Below are 26,623 nucleotides of genomic sequence, written 5' to 3'. Positions count from 1 at the left end.
AGTCCCTTTGGAATTCACAAATAATTTCAGAGCCTTGTGGTCAGCAAAGGTAGTCTGCAAAATTTCTATCCTCTTGATATTATGGAGATATGTTTTATGTGCCAGCATGTAGTCTATCCTGGAGAATGTCCCATGTACATTGGAGAAGAATGTGTATCCAGGTTTCTGGGGGTGGAGTGTCCTATATATATCCTCTAGGCCTCTTTCTTCCATTTCTCTCCTCAGGTCTAGTATATTCTTGTTAGGTTTCAGTCTGGTTGACCTATCCAGTGTTGACAAAGCCGTGTTAAGGTCCCCCACAATTATTGTGTTGTTATTGATATTATTTTTCAGATTTGTCAACAGTTGTATTAAATATTTTGCTGGCCCCTCATTTGGTGCATATATGTTTAGGAGAGTGAATTCTTCCTGCTCTATATACCCCTTGATTAATATAAAATGTCCATCTTTGTCCCTTACAACCTTCCTGAGTATAAAGTTTGCATTATCTGATATTAGTATGGCCACTCCAGCTTTTTTATGGGTGTTGTTTGCTTGGATGATTTTTCTCCAGCCTTTTATTTTGAGTCTATGTTTGTTCTGACTATTCAGGTGTGTTTCTTGTAGGCAGCAGAAGGTTGGATTGAGTTTTTTGATCCATTTAGCCACTCTGTGTCTCTTGACTGGTGCATTTAGACCATTGACGTTGAGAGAAAGAATTGTCCTGGGATTTAATGCCATCTTTATATCGAAATTTGGTGTCTTTTGGTTAGTCTTGTCTTAAATTAGGTCTTTCAGTTTTTCTCTTAAGACTGGTTTTGTGTCTGTAAAGTTTCTGAGCTGCTTTTTGTCAGTGAAACCATGTATTCTTCCGTCAAACCGGAAAGTGAGTTTTGCTGGGTATAGTATTCTGGGTGAAGCATTCATTTCATTCAGTCTTGTCACAATATCCCACCACTGCTTTCTGGCATTGAGTGTTTCTGGTGACAGGTCTGCTGTAAATCTCAAGGATGCTTGCTTGAATGTAATTTCCCCTTTTGATCTTGCTGTTTTCAGAATTCTGTCTCTATCTGTGGGATTTGTCATTGTGACTAGGATGTGTCTTGGGGTGGTTTTTCTGGGGTCTCTTTTGGTTGGTACTCTTCGAGCATGCAGGATTTGATCACCTATATTCTTTAGCTCTGGAAGTTTCTCTTTAATGATGTTCTTGACCATTGATTCTTCCTGGGAATTTTCTTCCTGGGTCTCTGGGACGCCAATGATTCTTAAGTTGTTTCTGTTGATCTTATCATAGACTTCTATTTTCATCTGTTCCCATTCTTTGACTAATTTTTCCGTTGTCTGCTCATTTGCTTTAAGTTTTTTGTCCAATCTCTCCTGCTGTATGGAATTGTTATGTATCTCATCTTCCACAGCACCAAGTCTATTCTCAGCTTCTGATACCCTGTCCCAGAGCTTATCCATTTTGTCATTCACTTTGTTTACTGACTTTTTCAGTCCTGTTAGTTGACATGTTATTTCAGTTTGGAGTTTTGTCATTTCTGCCTTCATATTTTCTTGGTTCTTATTAGTGTTCTGTTCAACTCGATCCATGGTTTCTTGGAGTCTGTTGAGCACCTTCCATATTGCTAGTCTAAAGTCCTTATCTGAGAGGTTGATTAGTTGTTCAGTCATTATCTGGTCCTCAGACTTGTCATCTTCATTCTCTATGTCTGATGCTGGCCTGCGTTGTTTCCCCATTGTCACACTTGTATTGTGGGTTTTTCTACGTGTTGTGGTGGTATTCATTGTCTATATGATGTAGGCAGCACACTCCTCTGGCTCCTCCCTTTCTGGATGGGCTGGCTTGCCTCTAAGGGAGGGGAGTCCTCCGTGGATGAAGCCTCACACTGGGTCAAATCTTAGGCCCGAGCATGCAACAGAGAAGACAGTCCAGAGAGAAATGCTTGCTTCTCTGATATAGCACAGTTCTTATTGTGATTTTTTCTTATTGTTGCAATGGTGTTCTTTTCTTAGAAGGAGCGCACGGCCGCGTAGCGAAGCGGAGCGGCCGTGCTCTGATGGAGCCTCTTTTGCTCCAATCCCAAGAGTTTCACACAAGAGGACAGTAGACAGATATTTACAGTTCACACTCACAGTTGGGCCCCTCTGCGCAGGCTTAGATTCGTGTCTTTTCCCCGCCTGATGTCCCAAGCAGGGAATCCAGCTCTATTTTTATTTTTTAAGGCTGCTCAAGTGAAGCAGTGGGAGTGGAGAAGGAACAAAGAAATCTGTAACTGGCTGTGATCAATTAATTGTAAACACCACTGCACTCGGACCAGCCGCAGTTAGCTTTTATTGTGTGTGTGGTGAAGGACTTTGTATTGAATCCCCGGCACTACATATGGTCCTCTGAATACTGCCAAGGATCACTTCTGAGGACAGAGGCAGAAGAAGACCCTGAGCCCAACCAAGCTTGGCTTAAAAGCCAAGAAGGAAAAGAAAGAGAAAGAAACACTGTTTTTCCTACACTTCTTTTTTTTTTTTTTTTGGTTTTTGGGCCACACCCAGTGAAGCTCAGGGGTTACTCCTGGCTGGGACCATATGGGACGCCAGGAATCAAACTGAGGTCTGTCCTGGATCAGCCAGCCTGTGCAAGAAAAACGCCCTACCATTGCTCTATAGCTCTGGACCCTTTCCTACACTTTTGAGTTGTTTCAGAAGTCAAATCCAGGGCTTTATGCCTGTTAAGTTTAATGGTCTGGCATTGAGCTTCAACCATGGCCTGAATAGCAAACAGGTTTAAGTAGTTTAAATCCTTGTTGAGAGATGTACCAACTAGTCAAGAACTCAAATGTGTATATGTTCTCACCCAGCAATTATACTCCAAGGAATTTTTTCTCTAGATATTTTATTAAGGTTGGCAAAAGTATGAAACTAGAAATTTCCTTGCAACATTGCTTTGTTATAAATAGCCTCTAGGGCCACTAACGGGCTGCTTAAATATTTGGGACATTTGTAAAATTGGGTGCTTTGGGTCTGTTAAACTGAGTAGCTGAGACCTGTAAGTGTATGTATGTATGTATGTATGTATGTATGTATGTATGTAGATAGATAGATCTCACCTATGTGAAAAGAAAAAGGGCTAGTGTGTGTGTGTGTGTGTGTCTTTGATAATTGCAGGAAAGACTCAAAAGAAACTATGACAATGATTGATTCTGAGAACTATGATGATTCTAATCTTGTCCATAAATCTGCTCCTCTTCCAAAAGGTGGAGCCTAATCCTCTGTTGACTCAATTATAATGAGGAGCAACCTTTTTTGTTTTAATCAGTTTTGGCAATCACACTCTGTCTTTTTTTAATAGTGACCACACCCAATAGAGTTCAGGGACCTGCAGCCTATCTGCATTACTCAAGGGCTTTGTGTTGTGGGGCTGAAACTCGGGACCTCATACATATTGAGACATGTGTTCTACCATTGGAGCCATGTCTCTAGCTCATAACCTCTGTTCTTTACTGGAGTTTCATCAATTAACATTTAATGCTATCATATGTATATACATATATATATACCCTCTTATTACTTGATTTTTCCTTTTTCTACTTTTTTGTCTTAAGAAAATAAGCTTAGCCAAGGAAGGACCACGGTTCCATCTCCCAGCGTCCCATATGGTCTCCCCAAGCCAGGGGCACTTTCTGAGTGCTTAGCCAGGAGTAACCCCTGAGCATCAAACAGGTGTGGCCCCAAAAACCAAAACCAAAACTAAAACCAAAACCAAAACAAAACAAAACAAAACAAAAAACAAAGAAAAGAAAGAAAATAAGCTTATTTTGGGAGGATTTGATGGGCAGTTTTTCAAGTAGTGCTTAGGAAATTGGGGGTCAATTCCAATCCATCCTTGGCCAACTGGGCAATATTGTCTCCTGAGCCCTGCCAGGAGTGACCCATTAGCATAGTGCCAGGAGTGAGGCATGGGGACAGCTCCAAATGACTCAAAGTCAAAAAGAAAACTTGAATTATTATAGTTTAGGTTACATGTTTACAATTATATAGAGTTGCCACTTCATCATCACCAAAGTACTCAAAACCCGCTATCATTGCCTAAATGATTTCCAGTACATCTTCTCACTCCTGCTCATTCACTCTCCTCCTTGCTTGGTAATCTGTTTTGTAATCCAGGGTCAAGGGCTTTTTAATCACTCAACACTGTCCTTTGTTTCTCTTTATACCACAAATGAGTGATATCATTCAATAATTGTCTCTATCCTTCTGATTAATTTTGTTTAACATGAAACCCTTCGATTTAATCTAAGTTGAAATTAAATGCAAGATATTACCTTTTCTTACAGTTGTATACTATTTCATTGCTTATATATACATATACATGTATATATATCACTTCTCTTTACCCATTCATTTGTCAATGGACATTGGATTGTTTACATATCGTTGTTATTATCCTGAGTACCTCAACGAATACAGGTGTGCATATGTCATTTCAAATTTATTTTTTTTGTTTTGAGGATAGGAACGAAGAAGTGCAATTAATATGTCATATGGAAACTCTATCCTACTTTCTTTGAGACATTTCCATTTTTTTCTTTGAAGAGGCTGAACTATACATTTCTTTTTTTTTTTTCTGGGCCACACCTAGTGACACTCAGGGGTTACTTCTGACTATGTGCTCAGAAATCATTCCTGGCTTGGGGTACCATTTGGGATGCTGGGGGATTGAATTTAGGTCCTTCCTAGGTCAGCTGAGTGCAGGGCAAATGCCCTATCACTGTGCCACTGCTCAGGCCCTGAACTATACATTTCTATCAGCATTGAATGAGGGTTTCTTTTTCACCATATTAACCATTAACACTGGTTATTTCCAGTTTTTTTATATTTGCAATTATCACTGGATAAGATGATATCTCATTGTCTTTTTCATTTGCATTTCCATAATAATAAAAATGATGATGAGCAATTTCTTCATATACCTATTGCCCATATGATTAATTCAGGAAATGTCTTTTCATTTTTTCTACATGATGAACTTGACATTACCCACTGGATTTTCTATCTAGCCCCCAAAATTGTTGCTTTAAAATATTATTTGCTAATTTTAACATCTGGGTCACTGTGAACTTAGTTCTCCATGATATTTTTAATTAACAGATGGCTATTTACATAATGTCAATGTTAGTTTCATTGTTATTGTCATTCATGTTAGTACATCATTCCATAACTCTACCTACCACCAGAGTGCCTGCATCCCTCCACCAATCTCCCAGAGACTCCTCCCAATATCTCTCCCTCAGGTATAGTAGTCCAACTTTCCAGTCATGTTGACTCTGGCCACTTTTTTGTTCCCTTACTATGTTTCTCTATGTTCACATATGATAAATATCATTCTATATCTGTCCCTGTCCTTCCAGCTAACTTCAATTAGTGAAGTATCCCCTAGTTCCTTCCATGAGGTGACAAATTGCATGACTTCATCTTTTCTTATACCTGAGGAGTATATGTATATATGTATATATCATCTTTTGTTGAGAATTTGAGTGTTTCCAAATCTTAGTTATTGTGAATAGTACTTTAAAGAACATAGGGGTACGAATGTATTTTCAAAATAATGGATTTTGGGTCCTTAAGGTAGATGCTAAGAAGTGGAATTACTGGGTCATATGGAAGGTCAATTCTTTTTTTTTTGTTTTTTGTTTTTTTTTTTGGGCCACACCCGGTAATGCTCAGGGGTTACTCCTGGCTATGTGCTCAGAAGTTGCTCCTGGCTTGGGGGACCATATGGGACACCGGGGGATCGAACCGCGGTCCGTCCAAGGCTAGCGCAGGCAAGGCAGGCACCTTACCTTTAGCGCCACCGCCCAGCCCCAGGAAGGTCAATTCTTAGTCTTTAAAGAACTGTCCAGTGGGCTTTCCAAAGAGTCCTTACTAGTTAACTTTCTCACCAATGAGGGTGGCCATTTCTTCTCATCCATGACAGTATGGATTTTCTTCCTTCCTTCCTTCCTTCCTTCCTTCCTTCCTTCCTTCCTTCCTTCCTTCCTTCCTTCCTTCCTTCCTTCCTTCCTTCCTTCCTTCCTTCCTTCCTTCCTTCCTTCCTTCCTTCCTTCCTTCCTTCCTTCCTCTTTCTTTCTTCCTTTCTTCCTTTCTTTCTTTCTTTCTTTCTTTCTTTCTTTCTTTCTTTCTTTCTTTCTTTCTTTCTTTCTTTCTTTCTTTCTTTCTTTCTTTCTTTCTTTCTTTCTTTCTTTCTTTCTTTCTTTCTTTCTTTCTTTCTTTCTTTCTTTCTTTCTTTCTTTCTTTCTTTCTTTCTTTCTTTCTTTCTTTCTTTCTTTCTTTCTTTCCTCTCTCTCTTTTTTTGTTTTGTTTTTGAGCCACACCCAGTGATGCTCAGGGGTTACTCCTGGCTATGCACTCAGAAATCGCTCCTGGCTTGGAGGACCATATGGGATGCTGGGGGATTGAACTGCGGTTCATCCTAGGCTAGTGTGTGCCACCGCTCCGGCCTTGTTTCTTTCTTTATGTCTGTCAGGCTCCTGGTGTAAACTTAGCTTTTGTTGATTGTTGTTTCTCTTGAGAATGAGTACATTTTCCTGTTTCTTTACAAGTCAAGATATTTTGAATTGCATTGTGATGTGCTATAAAGACTGCATTTGCTGTATTCTTTCAAATAGATTTGAAATTTTATTTTTAGCAAATCATAACGTTGTTGGGCTTAAACTACTATCTATTGGATGACATTTCAAAGCTCAATTTTGTTACCTTGTCTTTAACTAAGTTGTACAAGGGTGGGCCCGGAGAGATAGCACAGCGGCTTTTGCCTTGCAAACAGCCAATCCTGGACCAAAGGTGGTTGGTTCGAATCCCAGTGTCCCATATGGTCCCCCGTGCCTGCCAGGAGCTATTTCTGAGCAGACAGCCAGGAGTAACCCCTGAGCACTGCTGGGTGTGGCCCAAAAACCAAAAAAAAAAAAAAGTTGTACAAGGGTGATTATGGGTCAGGTAGATATTTGGGCAGAAGCTACTCATTGGATGAGAAATTTCCTTTCTCTATCTTTCTCCTTTTCTGGAACCCCTGCCCCTTCCCCACCCCAACTTTTCTGAATGTGTGGTTGCCCCAAACTCTGTTCACTAGTTTTGCTAAAAAAAAAAAAAAAAAAAAAAAAAAAAAAAAAAAAAAAAACTGTTTCTGACCAGCTTAGCAACTTCTCAGGACACTGACCACAGCTTACTTTTGACTGAAAATCAAGGAAACAAGAGACTCATAACACATTATTGCCTTTTCCCCAAGTGTCACCTTTCCCCTTGAAACTACAGATTTCTTTTCACCATCTCAGGGATGTTGGGTGCTCATTTTGTTTGTTTGGTGCAGAATATATTACTGTTGTCTTCAACATACATACAGTAGGAGCTTACTAATCATACCAGAGGGAACGCAGTCTAGAATCTGGCTTCTTTGCCACTGAGGCATATTTTCCCGTAGTATAATGTTATCCTGGTGACATGAAACATATTATCAAGGATCTTTGTGCTGAAGACCATCTCATATGTTAGGTTTTTCAGACACAAAGTTAATTTGAAAGTGTCTCTGGAGAAGGAAAGTTTTAGTTGGAGTTTTCCACATGGCAAAGTCTACTCCATTGTGGATGGGGTCTTTTCTGCCTAAAGAGAAAGCAATGGCCACCTCAGCAACTGGAAGACTATGATTCATCTGGGTGGAGCCTGCCCTGACTCATGATCCCAAAAAGAGAATAGGGGAAAAGTTCAAAGACCAGCCCATTTGCACATGTTCATTCTGACTTGATTCTCTGCAAACTGGCTGATTTTGGAAACGTATGAACTTGCTTTTCCAGGTTATTAAGAAGCAGCTTCTCTTCCACTTATTTATCCAATAAGAGGGCATGAGATGTGAGGCTGTGATTAGAAATGAGCAAATAAGTGCAAACTTGATTCAGTCATTTAGTCATGCTAGTGGATTGAGGTGCACAGGAGGGGAGGCCCCACGACTATGGGGAAATGTGAGAAGCCTGTCGAGTCACCTCCTCCATCTTTCTCTGGAGACAGGGTGGGTGTTGCAGTGTTGGACATAGCAGGGAAATACTCAAGTCTTGCAACTCAATGTCTGCATATGTTAATCCTTGACCCTCTGTGACTTAAGAACTTGGGGGCAATTTCAAGTCCTCCATAAAAGCACCTTCATCTCTCCTAGAGCCATCGACATAAGCTTGAGGGACCCATTTCCTTCCAAGATTGCCCCTGGTCCCCTGTGGTTCCAGTATGGTTTAGTAGAAAGGCCTCTCAGTCTTACTGGCCCAAGGGAATCTGTGGGAACAGGAATTGATTGGAGAGGTTGGGACAGGTTTCAGCTTTGAAAAGTGGGGTGCCAGGAGTCAACTCTTCCTTTCTGATGTCTCCACATACAGTCTCCTTCCCTTCCAGAAAAGATCTAAAAGATAGTTTCTGGTCAGAGGTGAGGACTCCCCACTCCCTTTTGCCTCCATGCATAGTGTCTTGATTCACAGTCCAACTTGTTCCCACTCTGAGAGGAACATTCTGTGTTCCCATAGATTCCTTATTCACCTGGCATAAGGGGCACCTTGGTCCCTGGCAGGAGGGTGAAGCAAGCTCAGGCCTCTGAAGGTGAGCATATTTCTCAGAAGAGGGGCCTCCATATAGACACCACAGTCAACCTTGATTGCCTTGATTGCTCTGTGAAATGTCTTACCAACTTCTGCTTTTCATTTTGAATGTTCATTTATCTCAGTCATCAAGGTGCTGAAGGAACTTGCTCCTGGATGAGGCTGTTTGGCACACTATCCTTCAGCCCTTATTTTTATTTATTTTGGTTTTTGTGTCACACCCAGTGGCGCTCAGGGGTTACTCCTAGCTCTGTGCTCAGAAATCGCTCCTGGCAGGCACAGGGGACGATATGGGGTGCTGGGATTTGAACCACTGTCCATCCTGGATTGGCTGCTTGCAAGGCAAACACCCTACCACTGTGCTATCTCTCTGGCCCAGCCTTTACTTTTATTGGTGAAAAGGGAAGGTTGGGCTGCATATGGCTGTGTTGGTGAGGTAGGGGCAACTCCAAGCTTGGGTCTGAGGAACCAAACAGACCAAAGATCAAATCCAGGTCTCTTTCTTGCAAGGCTTGCCTTCCAATCCTTTAAACTCTCTCCCTGGCCCAGTCCTTACCTTTTACACATACATTTTTCTTTCTATAATTGAAATAAAATACCATTACTATTTTTATATGGCTATTATTTTTAAATTTTATTTGTTCATTTATCTTAGTATCTTCAGTCTCTTTGTTGGAAACTTGTGTTCTTGTAGCTCTTTATTTTTTTAAATTTAAAAAAAAATTTTTATTTTTAATTATGAGAACAATGATGCAAAGAGGAGAAGGTAAAGTTACAGTGGAAGGACAATCGCCCATAAACAGAGTTTTCAAAAGAAATCCCCTTGTTGACACCTAAATATTGAACTTACAGTCAAAGAACATTAAGAAAAATAGGGCAGAACCCATGTACAATTATTTTGTCCACAAGTCCCCCGATTGTAGTACATTATAACATTTCTTAGCAGTACACAAAGCAATCTAAAGCCATGAGATTTATGTGACTCCTTAAACATTGAAGGCATAGTATTTTTTTATATTTTCATGCACATGCATATTAGTTTAAGTTAACATCAAAAGTTTAAGGTTTTTTTTTTTAAGGGTTAGAGTCAAAAGAGCACAGTAGTAGCTCTTTATTGACATCATCTTTTTTGTTAGGTTTCTCTAACTTCATTAGGACTCTTTTTTTTTTTTTTTGTTTTGTTTTGTTTTTTGGGCCACACCCGGCGGTGCTCAGCGGTTACTCCTGGCTGTCTGCTCAGAAATAGCTCCTGGCAGGCACGGGGGACCATATGGGACACCGGGATTCGAACCAACCACCTTTGGTCCTGGATCGGCTGCTTGCAAGGCAAACGCTGCTGTGCTATCTCTCCGGGCCCGGGGCTCTTTTTTCTTTAGCCCTTTCTTTTCCTTTCTGGAAAGAGATTTGCTCACTGGTATCACATACTTGGTTGTGCTGGTGATCCCAAACTGCAGAGCTACTGGTAGGGCATTGGGCTTGTGTAGTTGGTACCAGGGATCAAACTTATGCTTGTAAGGTAGATGCTTTGCTACTGGGCCATTAGATTTTCTTTTAATAGTTTGTTTTTTATTTTGTTCTTTTTATGCTATTTTTTATTGAAAATGCATTTCTCTTATTTTAAACATTTTTTAATACTAATTTTATTCATGTGGCCCAACTCCATATAGGGCTGGAGAAATAGTATAGGGGTAAGGTACTTGCCTTGCATGCAGCTTTTCTTTATCCCAGGCTCTTCTCTGGCACCACATATGGTCTCCTTAATATAACCAGGAGTTACTCCTGAGCACAAAGTTCAGCACCAAATCGAAGCAATCTTATTAATAGAATTCTCCTATTATGCAAAAAAGCTTGCATAGCAACTACAATCATATATAATGGCTTTTAATATTTTGATGTCCTTTAATAATTTTAATTAAATAATTAAATCAAGTTAATTAAATACTTAATAAATTAAGTGATTTAATTTTTAATGTCTTCTAATATTTAATGCCTTTTAATTCTTTTTTTTTTTTTTTTTGGTTTTTGGGTCACATCCGGCAGTGCTCAGGAGTTACTCCTGGCTCTATGCTCAGAAATCGCCCCTGGCAGGTTCGGGGGACCATATGGGATGCCAGGATTCGAACCACCATCCTCCTGCATGCAAGGCAAACACGCTGCCTCCATGCTATCTCTCCGGCCCCAATATTCTAATTTTAACGTGTTATATTTCAATGCCTTTTAATTTTTTTGTTTTGGGGCCACACCCAGCAGTAATTAGGGGCTACTACTGACTCTGCTCAGAAGTTACTACTGGTGGTGTTCAGGGGAACATATGTGGTGCTAGGGATCAAACTGGGGTTAAGTACATGCTAGGCATGTACTTAATCCTTGTTCTATCTCTATGATACAAAATAAAAAATAAACCATATTTATTTTAAAAACCTGGTCTATACTTGAGGTGTCTCCACCTATGTTACACTAAATAAGACTGTATTAAGCAAATTGATGTAAACATTCTCCAGGACAGACTCTAGGATTGGGTTTATCTGAACAACTGGTTTCCCTTAATCCTGGGTTGGCCCAGCCTCTGCCCGGCTCCACTCCCTCAGCCCCATTAGAGCTGTGGCCTCATTTGGATAGTCATTACCACCTTCCACCTCATTACTTGCCTAGTTTCTCACATGGCCCCACCACTTGGTAGACATCCGGTCATTTGGAGAAGTAATTTGCTAGCTGTAAAGTCACCTTCACTGACTTTGATCCCAAAGGAAGTTTAACATCCTGACCCACCCACCTGCTCCTCAAATCAAGACAACCTTTACCCACCCATCTTGACTGGAGAATTGATGATTTAATCAGAGCCCTCTGCTTCTCTGTGTTGTATTTGTGTGATCCAGCTCTCAGGGAAGCCCTGAAAGATGGCGTGTTCCCATATTATGGACAGAGAAATAGAGGCTCAAGGAAGGGAAGGGGCCCACAAAATGAAAGCAGGAGGGGGGTGTGGGCCAATCTCCGGCCCCTGATGTGCTCCTGCCATTCACAGTCAGGCATCCAAACAAAGGGAGAGAACCTAGGCTGAGTGATGAGCTCCAGCTCTCTGAGGGCAAGGGGTTTGGGTGAACATGGAAGGTAGAGGTTGTTGCCTTGATTTAAATTGTGATTTTTAGCCTCATCTGCCACTGGGAGCCAAAAGATTGTTGGAAGGTGTCTGACATTGTGAGACATGTCCCTAGAAGGACAGAGAACTTAGAGATGGAGAGACTCCCCAAAGCTGTTGCTGCTGTTGTCAGGGATTCCCCAGTTTGTGAACTCTGGGATTGGGTTTCCCTGAAAAGAAACAGTGTGACTGCTCTACTGCCTTAAAACAAAAATACTTTAATTTGAGCTGGAAAAATAGTACCACAAGTAGGGTGTTGCCTTGCATGTAATTGACCTAGGTTTGATCCCCCGCAGCCCATATGGTCCTCTGAGCACCACCAAGAACTGATTCTTAAGTATAGAATCAGGAGTGACCCATAAGTGTTGCTGGATGTGGCCCAAACAAACAAACAAACAAACAAACAAAAGCACTTTAATTTTTGACATTGAGCCTTTGGCAAGTACGAACTTAATAGGTGTGAAAATATGATCATATATACCACTATATATGTTTATATAAATGTGTGCATGCCTGCACCAAGATTCCTCCCTTTTTCATTTGTTTTCATTACCCCCTCTTTATTCACTTACTCAACATATGTCCTGCCTCTACAGTCCAATAACCCATATTTACAATTTTCCACCTGCCATCTTTCTTCATGTTATTAAATTTAATATACCTATGTACATGTACATGTCCTATATACAGATATAGACATATGTGCACATATACATATGAACATTCCCATTTATGACAAAGTGGACTCAGTGTATTAGAAATGTAGGAGCACATCTCAACACAATAAAGGCCACAGATAACAAACCCAGTCATCTTGGAAAACAGAACTTTTTCCTAAGATGAGACACAAGACCAGGATGTCTGTCCACTTTTGCTACTGATACTCAACACAGTTTCTGAAGTACAGACAGAACAATTAGGCAAGAAAAAGATCAAGACAAAAAATTAACATTGAAAATGTAGTGAACTATTTTTTGCATATGACATGGTAATGTGCATGAATAAAACTACCAGAGATAAAAAAATAAGTTAGAAGAGTAAAATAACATACAAGAATAATATACAAAATATGCTACTTTTCTATCAAAAAAACAGTAAGTTAGAGGAAAAGGGAGGAAAGAGATAAATCCAATGTAAAATCTCATCAAAAAAGGATAAATTCTTGGAAGTGAAGTTAGAAATAAAAACGACATACTTGTGCATGTAGGAGTATGATATGTTGTTAAAGAAATAGAAGACTAAAAGAAACAGAAAGATTCCATATGCATGTGCTAGAAGAATAAACATGGTTGAAATAGTAATAATATTACCTAACACAATGTAAATATTCAGTGCAATTCCTCTAAAAATCCCAATGGCAGTTTTCAAGTTTTCAGTTTCAAGACATTTGTAGATTTGTATGTAATCACCAAAGACTGAAAATAAACAATCACCCTAAAAATTAAAAGAGAGAATAAAGATTGTTTGCTTACTGACTCCAAACTAGGTCATAAAGTGAAAATTTTTTTCAATTATGGTATTAGAAAAAAAGAGACTGATGAAAAATAATTGAGAACTCATAAATAAATGCACATATATAGGACAATTAATTTACAACAAAGGAACAAGACTTCAGTGAAGGAACACAAACCTTTTTGATGAATCATTTGATAACAGGGGGAATAAGAAAGAGAAAGAAAGGAAAGATGAAGAAAAAGAAAGATAAAAAAACCAATTTTATCATTGTAGCAGTGATTAGTATGTGGATGATATAAATAATGCATACAATTTAACAAAAACATCCTGATCAAAAAATGTCAGTATCTTGGATCATCAATTCTTCAAAAAATGCTTATAGATGGTAGCAGATAGCATAGATGCTCATAGCATCAATTACAATAGTTAAGAATATGGAAAAAAATCTAATTTCCTGTCCACAGATGAGTGGATAAAGAAGCTGTAGCTCTTATTCAAGAAAAAAAAAGCACTTAGGTACTAACAATGACAAAAATCTTGCCTTTTTTTTTTGACAACACAGAACTTGAGCCAACTATGGTAAATGAAGTAAGTCAGAAAGTGTAAGTCAATTACCAGATGGCTCTTTTCACACACGGAATATAAATAAGCAAAGCAAATGGGTAAACAAATCACAGACTCAGAAACTCTTAGAATCCTGGGGAGGAATATCAGGTCATGTTTGTCAGGACGATGGGGAGGGTTGAGGGAGAAAATGTAGAGCCTGATCACAGTGGGAGCATGGAAAAGGTGGTGGTGGGAGGTTTATTCACAGAGAGGGGTGAATATGCAGTTCTGGAAGTTAAACAATCTGGTAAGTTTACAAAATTAAAGCAAATATTTAAATTAAAAAAAAATAGTGACTTATGGTGTGCTAGCCAAAGTTCACTTTCAATGTTGTATTACATTCTATTATTGATAACATTTGGATTATTCCAAAATTAATCTCCCATGCAGTGAATGTTTGATTTAAATTATATATTAAAAGAGTTACCTACATTTTGGGGACTGGAGATAAGGTACATCAGGTAAGATATTTGCCTGACCTATTTTCAATCCCCAGTCCCCATACAGTCCCCCAAGCCTGCCAGGAGTGATCCCTGAGTTCAGAGTCCAGAATAAGCTCTGGACACAGCTGGATGTACCCCAAAACAAAAACCAAAATGATCTATATTTTAAAATAAAAGACAAGAAAAAAAAATTAAAACAAATACTTCTTACGGAGGCCGGAGTGTTAGCACAGTGGTAGGGCATTTACCTTGCACGCTGCTAACCTGGGACAGGCCCAGGTTCCAGGTTTGATTCCCACATCCCATATAGTCCTCCGAGTGCCAGGAGTGATTTCTGAGCATAGAGCCAAAGTAACCTCTGAATGCTGCCGGGTGTGGCCCAAAACCAAAAACCAAAAACCAAACCAACAAACAAAAAGAAATGCTTCTTAAGAAACATAGTGGTTTCCAACTCTTTCTTACGCCTCAGGGCTGTTTCCAATTCTGAGTTCTTTTGCTCTGTCTTCTCAGGATTCAGTGACATGCAGATTCTATTTGAACACAGGAAAGAGACATACTGCTACCTTCTCCTCTTTCCATTTCCTATAACTGTTCAATTTTTTTAGCTCCATATTATGACTGCATAAATAGATTTACTGCTGTTTAATTGAACTTTCTCCTATATTTTACGATTTTTTATGCCTTTGTTTAGTTTTTGTTCTTATCAGATTGAAACCAAGATGTCCCTGGACCCCTTGGGGGGCATATTTGATTTCCATATGTTCAACCACATTCTTATTCTATCAACTTCATCTTCTTTGATGGTATATCCAGATGTCGTCTGGATTGGGGTATTTGCTTGGTCCACAGCTATTATACTGATAGCTCCCCTTGCAATGATCTGGACATGTTTTCTGGATTTCATGCCTTCCGCTTTTTTCCATCAATTCTTCTTTGTAATATGCTTGCAGCTACTGGAGAGAGAGAGAGAGAGAGAGAGAGAGAGAGAGAGAGAGAGAGAGAGAGAGAGAGAGAGAGAGAGAGAGAGAGAGAGAGAGAGGGAGAGAGAGAATACAAAGGATAAGTTATATAGAGATTTTGCATATGAAAATATCTCTGCAGGGAGAGGATTCAACAGGGAGAGGACTCAACAGGCTTCAGCATATACTTTGCCTTCTGTATTTGATCTCTAGCATAACATGGTCCCCCAATCACTGCTGAGCATCACCAGGTGGGACAAATTCTCTCTAATAAACACATTTATGCTTTGCTTTTTTAAATTTAATTACTAATATTACTAGAAAGAGAATTCTAGGCTGACAAATTTTCCTTAATAATTTTGCAGGAATTCCACCACTGTTGCTAGCTTTTAGCTGAGAATTGTCATTCCATTTTTATTGTCATTATTTTGTAAATTATCTGGATCCAGGACCGGGGAGAGAGCATGGAGGTAGGGTGTTTGCTTTGCATGCTGAAGGACGGTGGCTTGAATCCTGGCATCCTATATGGTCCCTGGGCCTGCCAGGAGTGATTTCTGAGCATAGAGCCAGGAGTGGCCACTGAGTGCTGACGGGTGTGATCCAAAAACAAAACAAAACAAAAAAAACAAAAAACAAACAAACAAAAAACTGGATCCAACCTCTCCACCCCTATTTTGTGCATTATTGTGGCTTTTTATCATTTATTACTTTTTATGTTTTCTAAGCCCATTAATTCTAGAAACTTAGGCCTGTCAATTCTGGAAATTTTCCTTAAATTTTTTTCTCTCTTCTCCCTCTTCCCCTCATTGTTGTTGATGCTGTTGTTGCAATGACTGGGGATCAAATACATACATGGCTGTAGTGTTTGCACATTCATTTTTAGTTGTGAGGACAGCTAGGGGTTTCCCATCACGATGTGGTGCTTTCTGGGTTTGCACTCCCTTCCATTGGGGGGGCTTGTATATGTGCAAACTGGGGGTTACATTCTCGACCAGGCATATACTTTCTGGCTGTAGTGCTTCCTGTGGTGTTAGCACAGATGCTCGGAAAAAATTGCACTCTTGGCCATGGTACTTGAACATTACTCTAGATTCAGTGCTTGCTGTGGTAGAGCCAGGTACCATGCATGGCAGAGGGATCACAGAACTGCCAGGACTGACTTGGCAAATGTGATGGTGCCAGAGTAGGTAAATCTGTGGACATGCTTTTGTAAGGTGGGCAACCCAGTCACACAGCTCTTAAACTCAGGGTCCTGGAAAATTTTCTTTCTTTTTTATTTTATAAATTCTTATTTAAGCACCATGATTACAGGCATATTTGTAGTTGGGTTTTAATCATAAACAGAATACCCCCTTCACCAGTGCAACATTCCCACCACCAATGCCCCCTCCCACACCCCTGCCTGTATTCATGACAGGCATTCTACTTCTCTCATTTTTTAACATTGTCATGCTAGTTGTTAGTGTAGTTATTTCCCTAATAGCATTCACCACTCTTTGTGGTGAGCTTCAAATTGTGAGCTGGTCCTTCCAGCCCTTCCAGCTCTTAACTCTATTTTCTCTGGGCCTTATTACAGTAATGTCCTTAATTTTTCTTAAAGCCCATAGATGAGTGAGACTATTCTGTGTCTATCTCTCTCCCCCTGACTCAACATAATAGATTACATATACACCCACATATAGGAAAATTACATGACTTCATCTCTCCTGATGGCTGCATAATATTCCATTGTGTATATGTACCAGTTTCTTTAGCCATTCATCTGTTGAAGGGCATCTTGGTTGTTTCCAGAGTCTGGCTATTGTAAATAGTGCTGCAATGAATAAAGGTGTGAGGAAGGGATTTTTGAATTGTATTTTTGTGTTCTTAGGATATATCTCTAGGAGTGGAATTGCTGAATCATATGGGAGTTCAATTTCTAGTTTTTTGAGGAATCTTCATACTGTTTTTCATAAAGGCTGAACCAGATAGCATTTCCACAGCAGTAAATAAGAGTTCCTTTCTCTCCAAATCCCCACCAGCACTGATTGTTCTCATGCTTTGTGATGTGTGCCAGTCTCTGTGGTGTGAGATGGTACCTCATGGTAATTGTGGTTTGCATCTCCCTGATGATTAGTGATGTGGAGCATTTTTCATGTGTCTTTTGGCCATTTGTATTTCTTCTTCGAGGAAGTGTCTGTTCATTACTTCTCCCCATTTTTTGATGGGGCTATATGTTTTTTCTTATTAAGTTCTGTCAGTACATTGTGTATTTTTGATATTAGCCCCTTGTCTGATGGGTATTGGGTGAATAGTTTCTCTCATTCTGTAGGTGGCTTTCATATCTTAGGCACTATTTCATACTTTGAGGTGCAGAAGCCTCTCAACTTAATATAGTCCATTTGTTTATCTCTGCTTCCACTTGTTTGGAGAGTGCTGTTTCCTCCTTGAAGATGCCTTTAGTCTCAATGTCAAATACTGTTTTACCTACGTGTTGTTCTATACACCTTATGGTTTTATGCTTGACATCAAGGTCTTTAATCCATTTGGATTTGATCTTTGTGCATGGTGTTAGATGGGAGTCTGAGTTTGCTTTCTTGCAAATGGCTAACCAGTTGTGCCCACACCACTTGTTGAAGAGGTTTTCCTTGCTCCATTTTGTATTTCTTGCTCCTTTATCAAAGATTAGTTGATTGTATGTCTGGGGAATATTCTCTGAATATTTAAGTCTATTCCACTGATCTGAGGATCTGTCTTTATTCCAATATCATGCTGTTTTGATAACTATTTCTTTGTAATACAATTTAAAATTGGGGAAAATAATGCCTCCCATATTCTTTTCCCCAAGGATTGCTTTAGCTATTCGTGGGTGTTTATTGTTCCAAATGAATTCAGGAGTGTTAGATCCACTTCTTTGAAAAAATGTGATGGATATCTTTAGAGGGATTACATTAAATCTGTACAATGCATTGGAAAGTATTGCCATTTTAATGATATTAATCCTGCCAATCCATGAGCAGAGTGTGTGTGTGTCCATTTCCTTGTGTCCTCTCTTATTTCTTGAAGCAGGTTTTTGTAGTTTTCTTTGTATATAGGTTCTTCACCTCTTTAGTTAACTTGACCCCAAGATATTTGAGTTTGTGGGGCACTAATGTTAATGGGATTGCTTTCTTAATGCCAATTTCTTCTCTATCATTATTAGTGTATAAGAAGGTCATTGACTTTTGCGTGTTAATTTTGTAACCTGCCACTTTGCTATATGAGCCTATTGTTTCTCAGAGCTTTTTTGGCAGAGTTTTTAGGGCTTTTTAAATATATTATCATGTGATCTGCAAACAGTGAGAGCTTGACTTCTTCCTTACCTATCTGGATGCCCTTGATATCTTTCTCTTGCCTAATAGCTATGGCAAGTACTTCAGAACTATGTTGAATAGGAGTAAGAGAGGGCAGCCTTGTCTTGTACCAGGTTTTAGGGGAAAGGCTGTTAGTTTATCTTCCTTGATAACATTTGCCATTGGCTTGTGGTAGATGGCCTTGACTTTATTGAGAAAAGTTCCTTTCATTCCCATCTTGATGAGAGTTTTTTTTTTTTATCAAAAAATAGATGTTGGACCTTATCGAATGCTTTCTTTGCATCTATTGATCTAATTATATGATTTTTGTTTTTCTTTTTTGTTGATATGGTATATTATGTTGATTGTTTTATGTATGTTAAATCATTCTTGCATTCCTGGGATGAAACCTACTTGGTCGTGGTGAAAGACCTTGATGATGCATTGAATTCTATTTGCCAGAATTTTGTTGAGGGTCTTTGCATCTGTGTTCATCAGGAATATTGGTCTGTAATTTTCTTTTATGGAAGCATCAGTCTGGTTTTGGTATATAGGTGATATTAGCTTCATAGAAACTATTTGGAGGTGTTCCGGTTTCTTCAATTTTATAAAAGAGCCTGAAAAGAGTTGGTAGAAGTTCCTCTTGAAAGGTTTGAAAGAATTCATTAGTGAATTCATCTGGGCCTGGGATTTTGTTTTGGTGAAGATTTTTGATCACCATTTTAATTTCCTCAATAGTGATGGGCTGTTTAGAAATGCTACCTCATCCTTATTTAATCGTGGAAGCTTATAAGAGTCCAAAAATTTGTCCATTTCATCCATGTTCTCATGTTTTGTGGCATAGAATTTCTCAAACTAGTCTTTGAATATCCTTTGAATCTCTGCAATATTTGTAGTGATCTCCCCCTTTTTATTTCTAATCAGGTTATCAAGTTTCTCTCTTTTGATCTTTGTGAGTTTTGCCAGTAATTTATTAATCTTGTTTATTTTTTCAAAGAACCAAGTTTGCTTTCATTGATCTTTTGGATTGTTTACTAGATTTCCACTTCATTGATTTCTGCTCTAAGCGTTGTTATTACCTTCTGCCTAATTATTTTTGGTTCCATTTGCTGATCAGTTTTTAATTTTGTAAGCTGAGTCATTACGCTATTCATGTAGGTCCTTCCTTCCTTCCTGATGTGTGCTTGTAAAGCTATACATTTTCCTCTCAGTACCGCTTTTTCTGTGTCCCGTAAATTCTGATAATTTGTGTCTTTATTGTTATTTGTTTCCAAGAATGTTTTGAATTCCTCTTTGATTTCATCTCTGACCCACTGATTGTTCAGTAGTAAGCTGTTTAATTTCTGGAGGATTAAAGTTTTTCTTCTGTGTCCCTTTGTAGTTCACATCTAATTTCAGTGCCTTGTGATCAGCGAAGGTATCCACATGATATCTATCCTCTTGATTTTATAGAGATATGCTTTATGGGCAAGCATGTAGTCTGTCCTGGAGAATGACCCATGTGCATTGGAGAAGAATGTGTATCCAGGTTTCTGGGGAAGCAGTGCCATATATACACTAGTCCACTTTCTTCCATTTCTCTTTTCAGAGCTAGTATATTTTGGTTGAGTTTCAGTCTGGTTGACCTTTCAAGGGGTGACAGGGCAGTGCTGAGGAGGTCTCTCACAATTATTGTGTTGTTATTGACATCTTTTTTCATATTTGTCAACAATTGTATTAAATACTCATTTGGGTGCATATATGTTTAGGAGTGTGATTTCTTCCTGTTGTACATATTCCTTGATTAGTACAAAATGTCCATCTTTGTCCCTTACAACTTTTCTGAGTCTAAAGTTTGTGTCATCTGATATTAGTATGGTCACTTCAGCATTTTTTTAATAATTTTTTTATTTTGAATTATGAGAACAAAAGATGCAAAGAAAGAGGACAAGGTAAAGTTACAGTGGAAGGACAATCACCCATAACATAATTATCAGAAGAAGTCCCCTTGCTGATATCTTAACTTTGAACTTTCACCAAAGAAAGTTAAGATAAATAAAACAGAATCCATGTGCAATTACTTTGTCCCTCAAGTCCCCAGATTGTAGCACATTATAATATTTCTTAACAGCACACAAGGCAATCTAAAGCCATCAAACTTACGTAACTCCTTAAACATTAGAGGCATAGTATTTTTTACATTTCCATGTACATGCATATTAGCTTAAGTTAACCTCAAATTTTAAGTGGGTGCGTTTTAAGGATTAGAGTCAAAGGAGCACAGTAAAAACGGTGTTAGAGTGGCAAGTGTTGTTTGCATAGGCCCACCAAAATATGAGAGGCATGTAAAGGAATAACCTTGGCCTAAATACAAAGAGATCCTACCCCTGAAGTTTCCTGGCATAAGACCAGCTCTAGGCCTCAGGAAAGTTATCGTTCGCTCCAAGACATTGTCCGTAGCGCCAACACACTTATCACACAGTCTCTGTTGTTGGTCTCATGTTTCTGTATTAAAGATTCTGGAATCTGCATGTCCTACATTGAAGTCATGATGTGGAGTGCCTTCTCGTTTCACCTCATCATGAAAGGGCAATGCAGGAAGCCCTGTCCTGTAAGCAGGTTGTTGTTGTTAAGTCTTCTCAGTGTTAAGGGAAGTCTCTTTTGAGCAGGACGATGTCTGAGCAGTGGTAGGGTCTTCCGTGGTAGAGGATTGCTTCCAGGTGATGTTATAGACAAACCTCACCATAAAGGGGCAATACAGCAAGCCCTGTCCAGTAAGCAGGTCATTGTTCTTGTTGTCTTCTCAGTGTTAAGGGGTGTCTCTTTTGAGTAGATCGATGTCAGAGCAGCTGTAGGGTCATCCCTGGTACAGGAATGCCTCCGGGTGATGTTATATACAACCTTGGATGTTTTGTAAATGTCTTCTGTAGATCAAGGGGTAAATGGAGAATGCCCATTCTTCTGAGGCCTGTGCCAGGTCTTTATGTCAATGTTCAGGGTGTAAGGTCTCATTGCACTACAAGGTTTGTGTGTTCTCATTTCTATTAGATAAGAACTTATTGGTATGTATAGTATTTTCCCATGTTAGTGTGCCTACGCAAACAAGATATAAAGCCACGTGGTGCTATCAGATATATGGGGGCATAAGAACATTTCCAACAAGACCCATGACTTGGTTCAAACATAAGTATTAAACTGAGGGATTCTTTCACACCAAATTCCATATTGATCAGTTCACAAAGAGAAGATAAAAAACATGGGGGGGGGGGGATCATCACTGTATAAGAAAGTATTTAGCAAAAGTAATACCCGTCAAAGAAAACACCCATAAAATGTTGAAAAGATATGTGTCCTTTTTATGCCTTTTAAAATAGTTGGGTGGGTGTTAACTCTAGGGCACCACTTTGGTCTGTGACTTAGGAATCAACAGTACTTAAGTTAGAAAGGGTAAAAAAGGAGTAATGATGATAGGAGTTAAAGAAGTTAAAGAGAAATATGAACTTATGAAGGGGTATGCAAAAGGGCAGAGTACAAAATGGACATTCTGCATACATAAAAACATAATTCAATGATAGTGAGTACTATTAATGTTTCTTGTGAGAGTACTATTAATGTTTCTTGTGAGAGTACGATTAATGTTTCTTGTGAGAGTACTATTAATATTTCTTTTTGAATATTTTGAAAATGTAGACTGGACAGAGATTACCAGTGCCAGCCAAACCTCCTCCTGCTAGAATCCCGGCTCCCAGGAAGGAGAGATCCTTCAAGAAGCTGGGAGACCAGAAGTTCGGAGCCCCACCCAGACCCTCCCTAAGGAGCCGCATGGATAGTGGGGGAAGGCCTAGGGTACCTTCAAGCTCCACCAAGGGACCCAACTCACCGGCTTGCCCAGGCGTGTGGCCCGGGGAAGCCCTGGAGATCTGGAGCAAGGCGGCAGAGGGGTGCTGGGGTTACCCAAGTCCCGCACCCCCCCTAGGCCTGGCCAAGCAGGCCTCCGGCATGGCGGGGGCCTGCCAAACCTCCTCCTGCTAGACTCCCCCACTTCAGCATTTTTAAGGGTGTTGTTTGCTAGGATAATTTTCCTCCAGTTTTTTTATTTTGAATCTATGTTTGTTCTGACTATTCAGGTGTGTTTCTTATAGGCAGCAGAAGGTTGGACTCAGTTTTTTGATCTATTTAGCTACTCTGTGTCTCTTTTTTTTTTTGGTTTTTGGGCCACACCCGGCTTTGCTCAGGGGTTACTCCTGGCTGTCTGCTCAGAAATAGCTCCTGGCAGGCACGGGGGACCATATGGGACACCGGGATTCGAACCAACCACCTTTGGTCCTGGATCGGCTGGTTGCAAGGCAAACGCCGCTGTGCTATCTCTCCGGCCCTACTCTGTGTCTCTTAATTGGTGCATTTGTCCACTGATGTTGAGAGAGATAAATTTTATGGGAGTTAGTGCTATCTTTGTGTAGAAGTTTGGTGTGTTTGTTGGTCAGTCTTGTTTCAAAGTAGACCATACAGGTTTTCTTTTAAGGATGGTTTTGAGTTTGCAAAATTTCTGAGCTGTTGTTTATCCATGAAGGTATGTATACTTCCTTCAGATCTGAAAGTGAGTCTTGCTGGGTGCAGTATTCTAGGCGAAACATTTATTTTAATTGAGTTTTGTCACTATGTCCCACCACTGCCTTCTGGCCTTGAGAGTTTCTTGTGACAGGTCTACTGTAAATCTTAAGAATACTCCCTTGAATGTAATTTCCTTTTTTGATCTTGTTGCTTTTAGTATTCTATCCCTATATGTGCATTTCATCATTGTGACTAGGATGCGTGTTGGGATGCTTTTTCTTGGTTATCTTGTAGCTGGTACTTTCTGGCATGCAGGATTTGGTCGCATGTAGTCTTTAGCTCTGGTAGTTTCTCTGTAATGATGCCCTTGACTGTTGATTCTTCCTGGGGATTTTCTTCCTGGGTCTCTGGGACTCCAATGATTCTTAAGTTGTTTCTATTGAGCTTATGAAAGACTTTTATTTTCATCTGTTCACATTCTAACTTCAACTGTAACAGGTGTGCTGTGTATATTGATCTTCACTATAGGGAAATCTAGGTGTTTTGCATTGTCAAGTCTACAGATGTTTCCTCTTAGTTGGAGGTATTTTTCAGCAAAATAGCTTACAATATTTCTGCATCGGAAGTCAGAATATACATACATTTTAATATAAGGTGTAAAATTAATTTGGCTGTAGCATTTGGGACTAGCTGCTGTGGGGGACTCCAGTATAAACGTGCATTTATGAACAATTCTCTTCTTTAAATTTATTTTTTTTCTTGTCTTTATTCAGACATATGCAACATGATTCCTACCTTGTTTAGTTCCCAAACCCACATCTGCATTCCTCTACCCTTTATAGAGTTAGCTTGGTAGAGACACCTGAAATTTAGAAACATCAATTTTAGCACTTAACCCTCTTACCTCTGGAGAATTTTCTTACTTTTCCACCAGGTCAAATATGCTTTTAAAAAACTCACTGCTGGGTTGGAGTGGTGCGTAAGTGGTAAGTCATCTGCATTGCCTTTGCTAGCCTAGAACGGACCGCGGTTCGATCCCCCGGTGTCCCATATGGTCCCCCAAGCCAAGAGCAATTTCTGAGTGCATAGCCTGAGTGTCACTGGGTATGGCCCAAAAAACAAAACAAAACAAAACCAAAAAACCCACAGCTTACTGCTTTTCAGGTTTTAAGTGTGCTGTACTGGAAATGATGTGCTGAGTCTTGAATACCATATGGTCACTTGATAAGGAAGTTATGAGGCCATAGTTACTCTTTCCCCTAGTAGCATCAGACAGAGGTAGGAAGGGGATAGGGGTGGGGCACTGCTTATTCTCATGCTACCATTTTTTACTTGCTTTTATAACTTTATTTTGTATTTAATTGTTTTATTAACTGAATTACATTGAGGTTCAAAGTTGTTCATACCTGACTTTCAGGTATATACCCATCCCTTGACCACTGTCCGCTTCTCTCCACCAATGTCCCCATTTTCCCTCCTGCCCTCCTAGCAATCTGGTGTGCAAAAATGTTAGTGAAAGGGTATTATGCATATCGCTTTATATCCTTTCAACACCTAGTTCTTATCCAGAGTTATCAGTTCCCATTATCATTGTCATAGTTGTCCCTTCTCTGATCTAATCACCTTACTCCCATTGCCACCACCAATTTTTACTCAGCATCTTGAATGGTACCTTTTGGCATATACCATTCTTGTTACTAAAAAGATAGTAAATAGAAGCTGAAAGACCAGAAGGGCTGAGATCATGCACTAGATGAGCTGATCTGAGCTACTCCTTCAGGTGCCCATGGATGGAGGCTTGACACATGGCTAAGCAATGGGGGCGAGGGGGGGGGTGTTCTGATGAGCTGAAATCAGCTTCCCATAATTCCAGTGAGGTCCGCAGGGGCCTGAAGAATAAATTGAGCCAAGCATAATATTTTTGTTTTGTTTTGTTTACAACTTATAACTTGGTTCCACCCAAAACAAAGATCACCCCTGGTTTCTTTATATCTGTTTGTTTACAACTTGGTTTTTAACCCAAACAGAGATGTTCCTACCTATTATATTTTACATGTCTCAAGCAAACCTGGGTGGGACTGGCTCAGGATAGGTCTGACCTTACTCCCCTGCCTGGGGGTGGTATCTGTACCCAATAAAACCTTCAGTCTGGCAGGCAGTTCTCAGGCTCTCACTCTCATTCTCTTGCTCTCTCCTTCCTCTCTTTATCCTCTCTCTCTCTCTCTCTCTCTCTCTCTCTCTCTCTCTCTCTCTCTCTGCTTGACAGATTGCTACTCGGCTATGCATATGCTACTCTCAGCTTCGTTTGGATTATTTCCTGCAGTGATTCTTGTTTGAGACCTGCTCTCTCTCTCTCTCTCTCTCTCTCTCTCTCTCTCTCTCTCTCTCCTTGACAGATTGCTACTCGGCTATGCATATGCTACTCTCAGCTTCGTTTGGATTATTTCCTGCAGTGATTCTTGTTTGAGACCTGCTTTCCCTGGATGGAAATAAGGCATCTGGGGCCATTACACACACCCAATGGTGCTTAGGAATTCCTCCTGACTCTATGTTCAGATGTCAATCCAGATGGTGTTCGATGGACAGTGTATGGATTGTCAAGGATTGAAGATCTTAGTGGTTAGTTAACCTTTGGTGTTTGGTTTGGGGCTATTCCCCGGGGCTCTACCAACCAGATCAGTACTATCAGTACTATCACTCACTTGATGCTTGGCTTCCTCCTTACAGTAGTTTTCCAAACTCAGTAGTCCAACCTTCTTGTCAATTTTTCATTTATTAATAAGTTTCTGCTGAAGTATTAATAAGGGTGATTGCTACATAAAGTTGTCTTATTCCCCATGTCCTCCTCATCACCCCTAAGTTCTTTTTTTGTTTGTTTGTTTGTTTTTTTGTTTTGTTTTTGGGCCTGGGCCACACCCGACGTTGCTCAGGGGTTACTCCTGGCTATCTGCTCAGAAATAGCTCTTGGCAGGCACGGGGGACCATATGGGACACCGGAATTGAACCAACCACCTTTGGTCCTGGATCGGCTGCTTGCAAGGCAAACACCGCTGTGCTATCTCTCCAGGCCCAATTACCCCTAAGTTCTGTTTTCCAATTTCAACAGTTATCTCTGGATCTTTCACTGAGAGTGTGCATAATATTGCTCCAAATGGCAAATTCGCAATGACTTCCATCTGGGTGTGAAGGTCATACCCAGGTCATACTGTTATTCATTCTGCAGACTGAATATTTCAACAACAGGACTGCTACTCCTTCCTTTTGAGGAAACTGAGGAAGAAGCTTAACAGAGGGACATGGAGGTGACTTTCACTGTTATAGTTGTATGACTTTAGTTTTTGCAACAGAAACACATGACTTTTACATTTAATTTTTTTTCCTTGTTTGATTGTTTTGTGGCTACACCTGGTGGCATTCAGGGTTACTCCTGGCTCTGTGCTTAGAAATCACTCCTGGCAGGCTTGAATACCAAATGGGATGCTGGGGATCGAACCTGGGTTGGCCGAGTGCAAGGCAAATGCCCTACCTGCTATGCTATTGCTCCAGGCCCCTAATTTAATTATCCTCTCTCTCTCTT

At 39.9% G+C, this 26,623-nt stretch overlaps 1 protein-coding gene across 1 annotated transcript in view; it reads right to left on the bottom strand.

Annotated features, from left to right (window-relative positions):
- SIGLEC15 (sialic acid binding Ig like lectin 15) overlaps window positions 1-24,735 on the bottom strand; it is a 41,223-nt gene extending 16,488 nt beyond the window's left edge. The window contains exon 1 of the mRNA XM_049781689.1: window positions 24,719-24,735. Within this exon, the coding sequence (XP_049637646.1) occupies window positions 24,719-24,735 (17 nt within the window). The remainder of the gene's footprint in view (window positions 1-24,718) is intronic.
- Window positions 24,736-26,623: the final 1,888 nt, after the last annotated feature.

The sequence above is a fragment of the Suncus etruscus genome, chromosome 10 (genome assembly GCF_024139225.1).
Source record: "Suncus etruscus isolate mSunEtr1 chromosome 10, mSunEtr1.pri.cur, whole genome shotgun sequence".
Lineage (NCBI taxonomy): Eukaryota > Metazoa > Chordata > Mammalia > Eulipotyphla > Soricidae > Suncus > Suncus etruscus.
The sequence above is the reverse complement of the archived record's forward strand: the minus strand, read 5'-3'. Positions and strand labels throughout refer to the sequence as shown.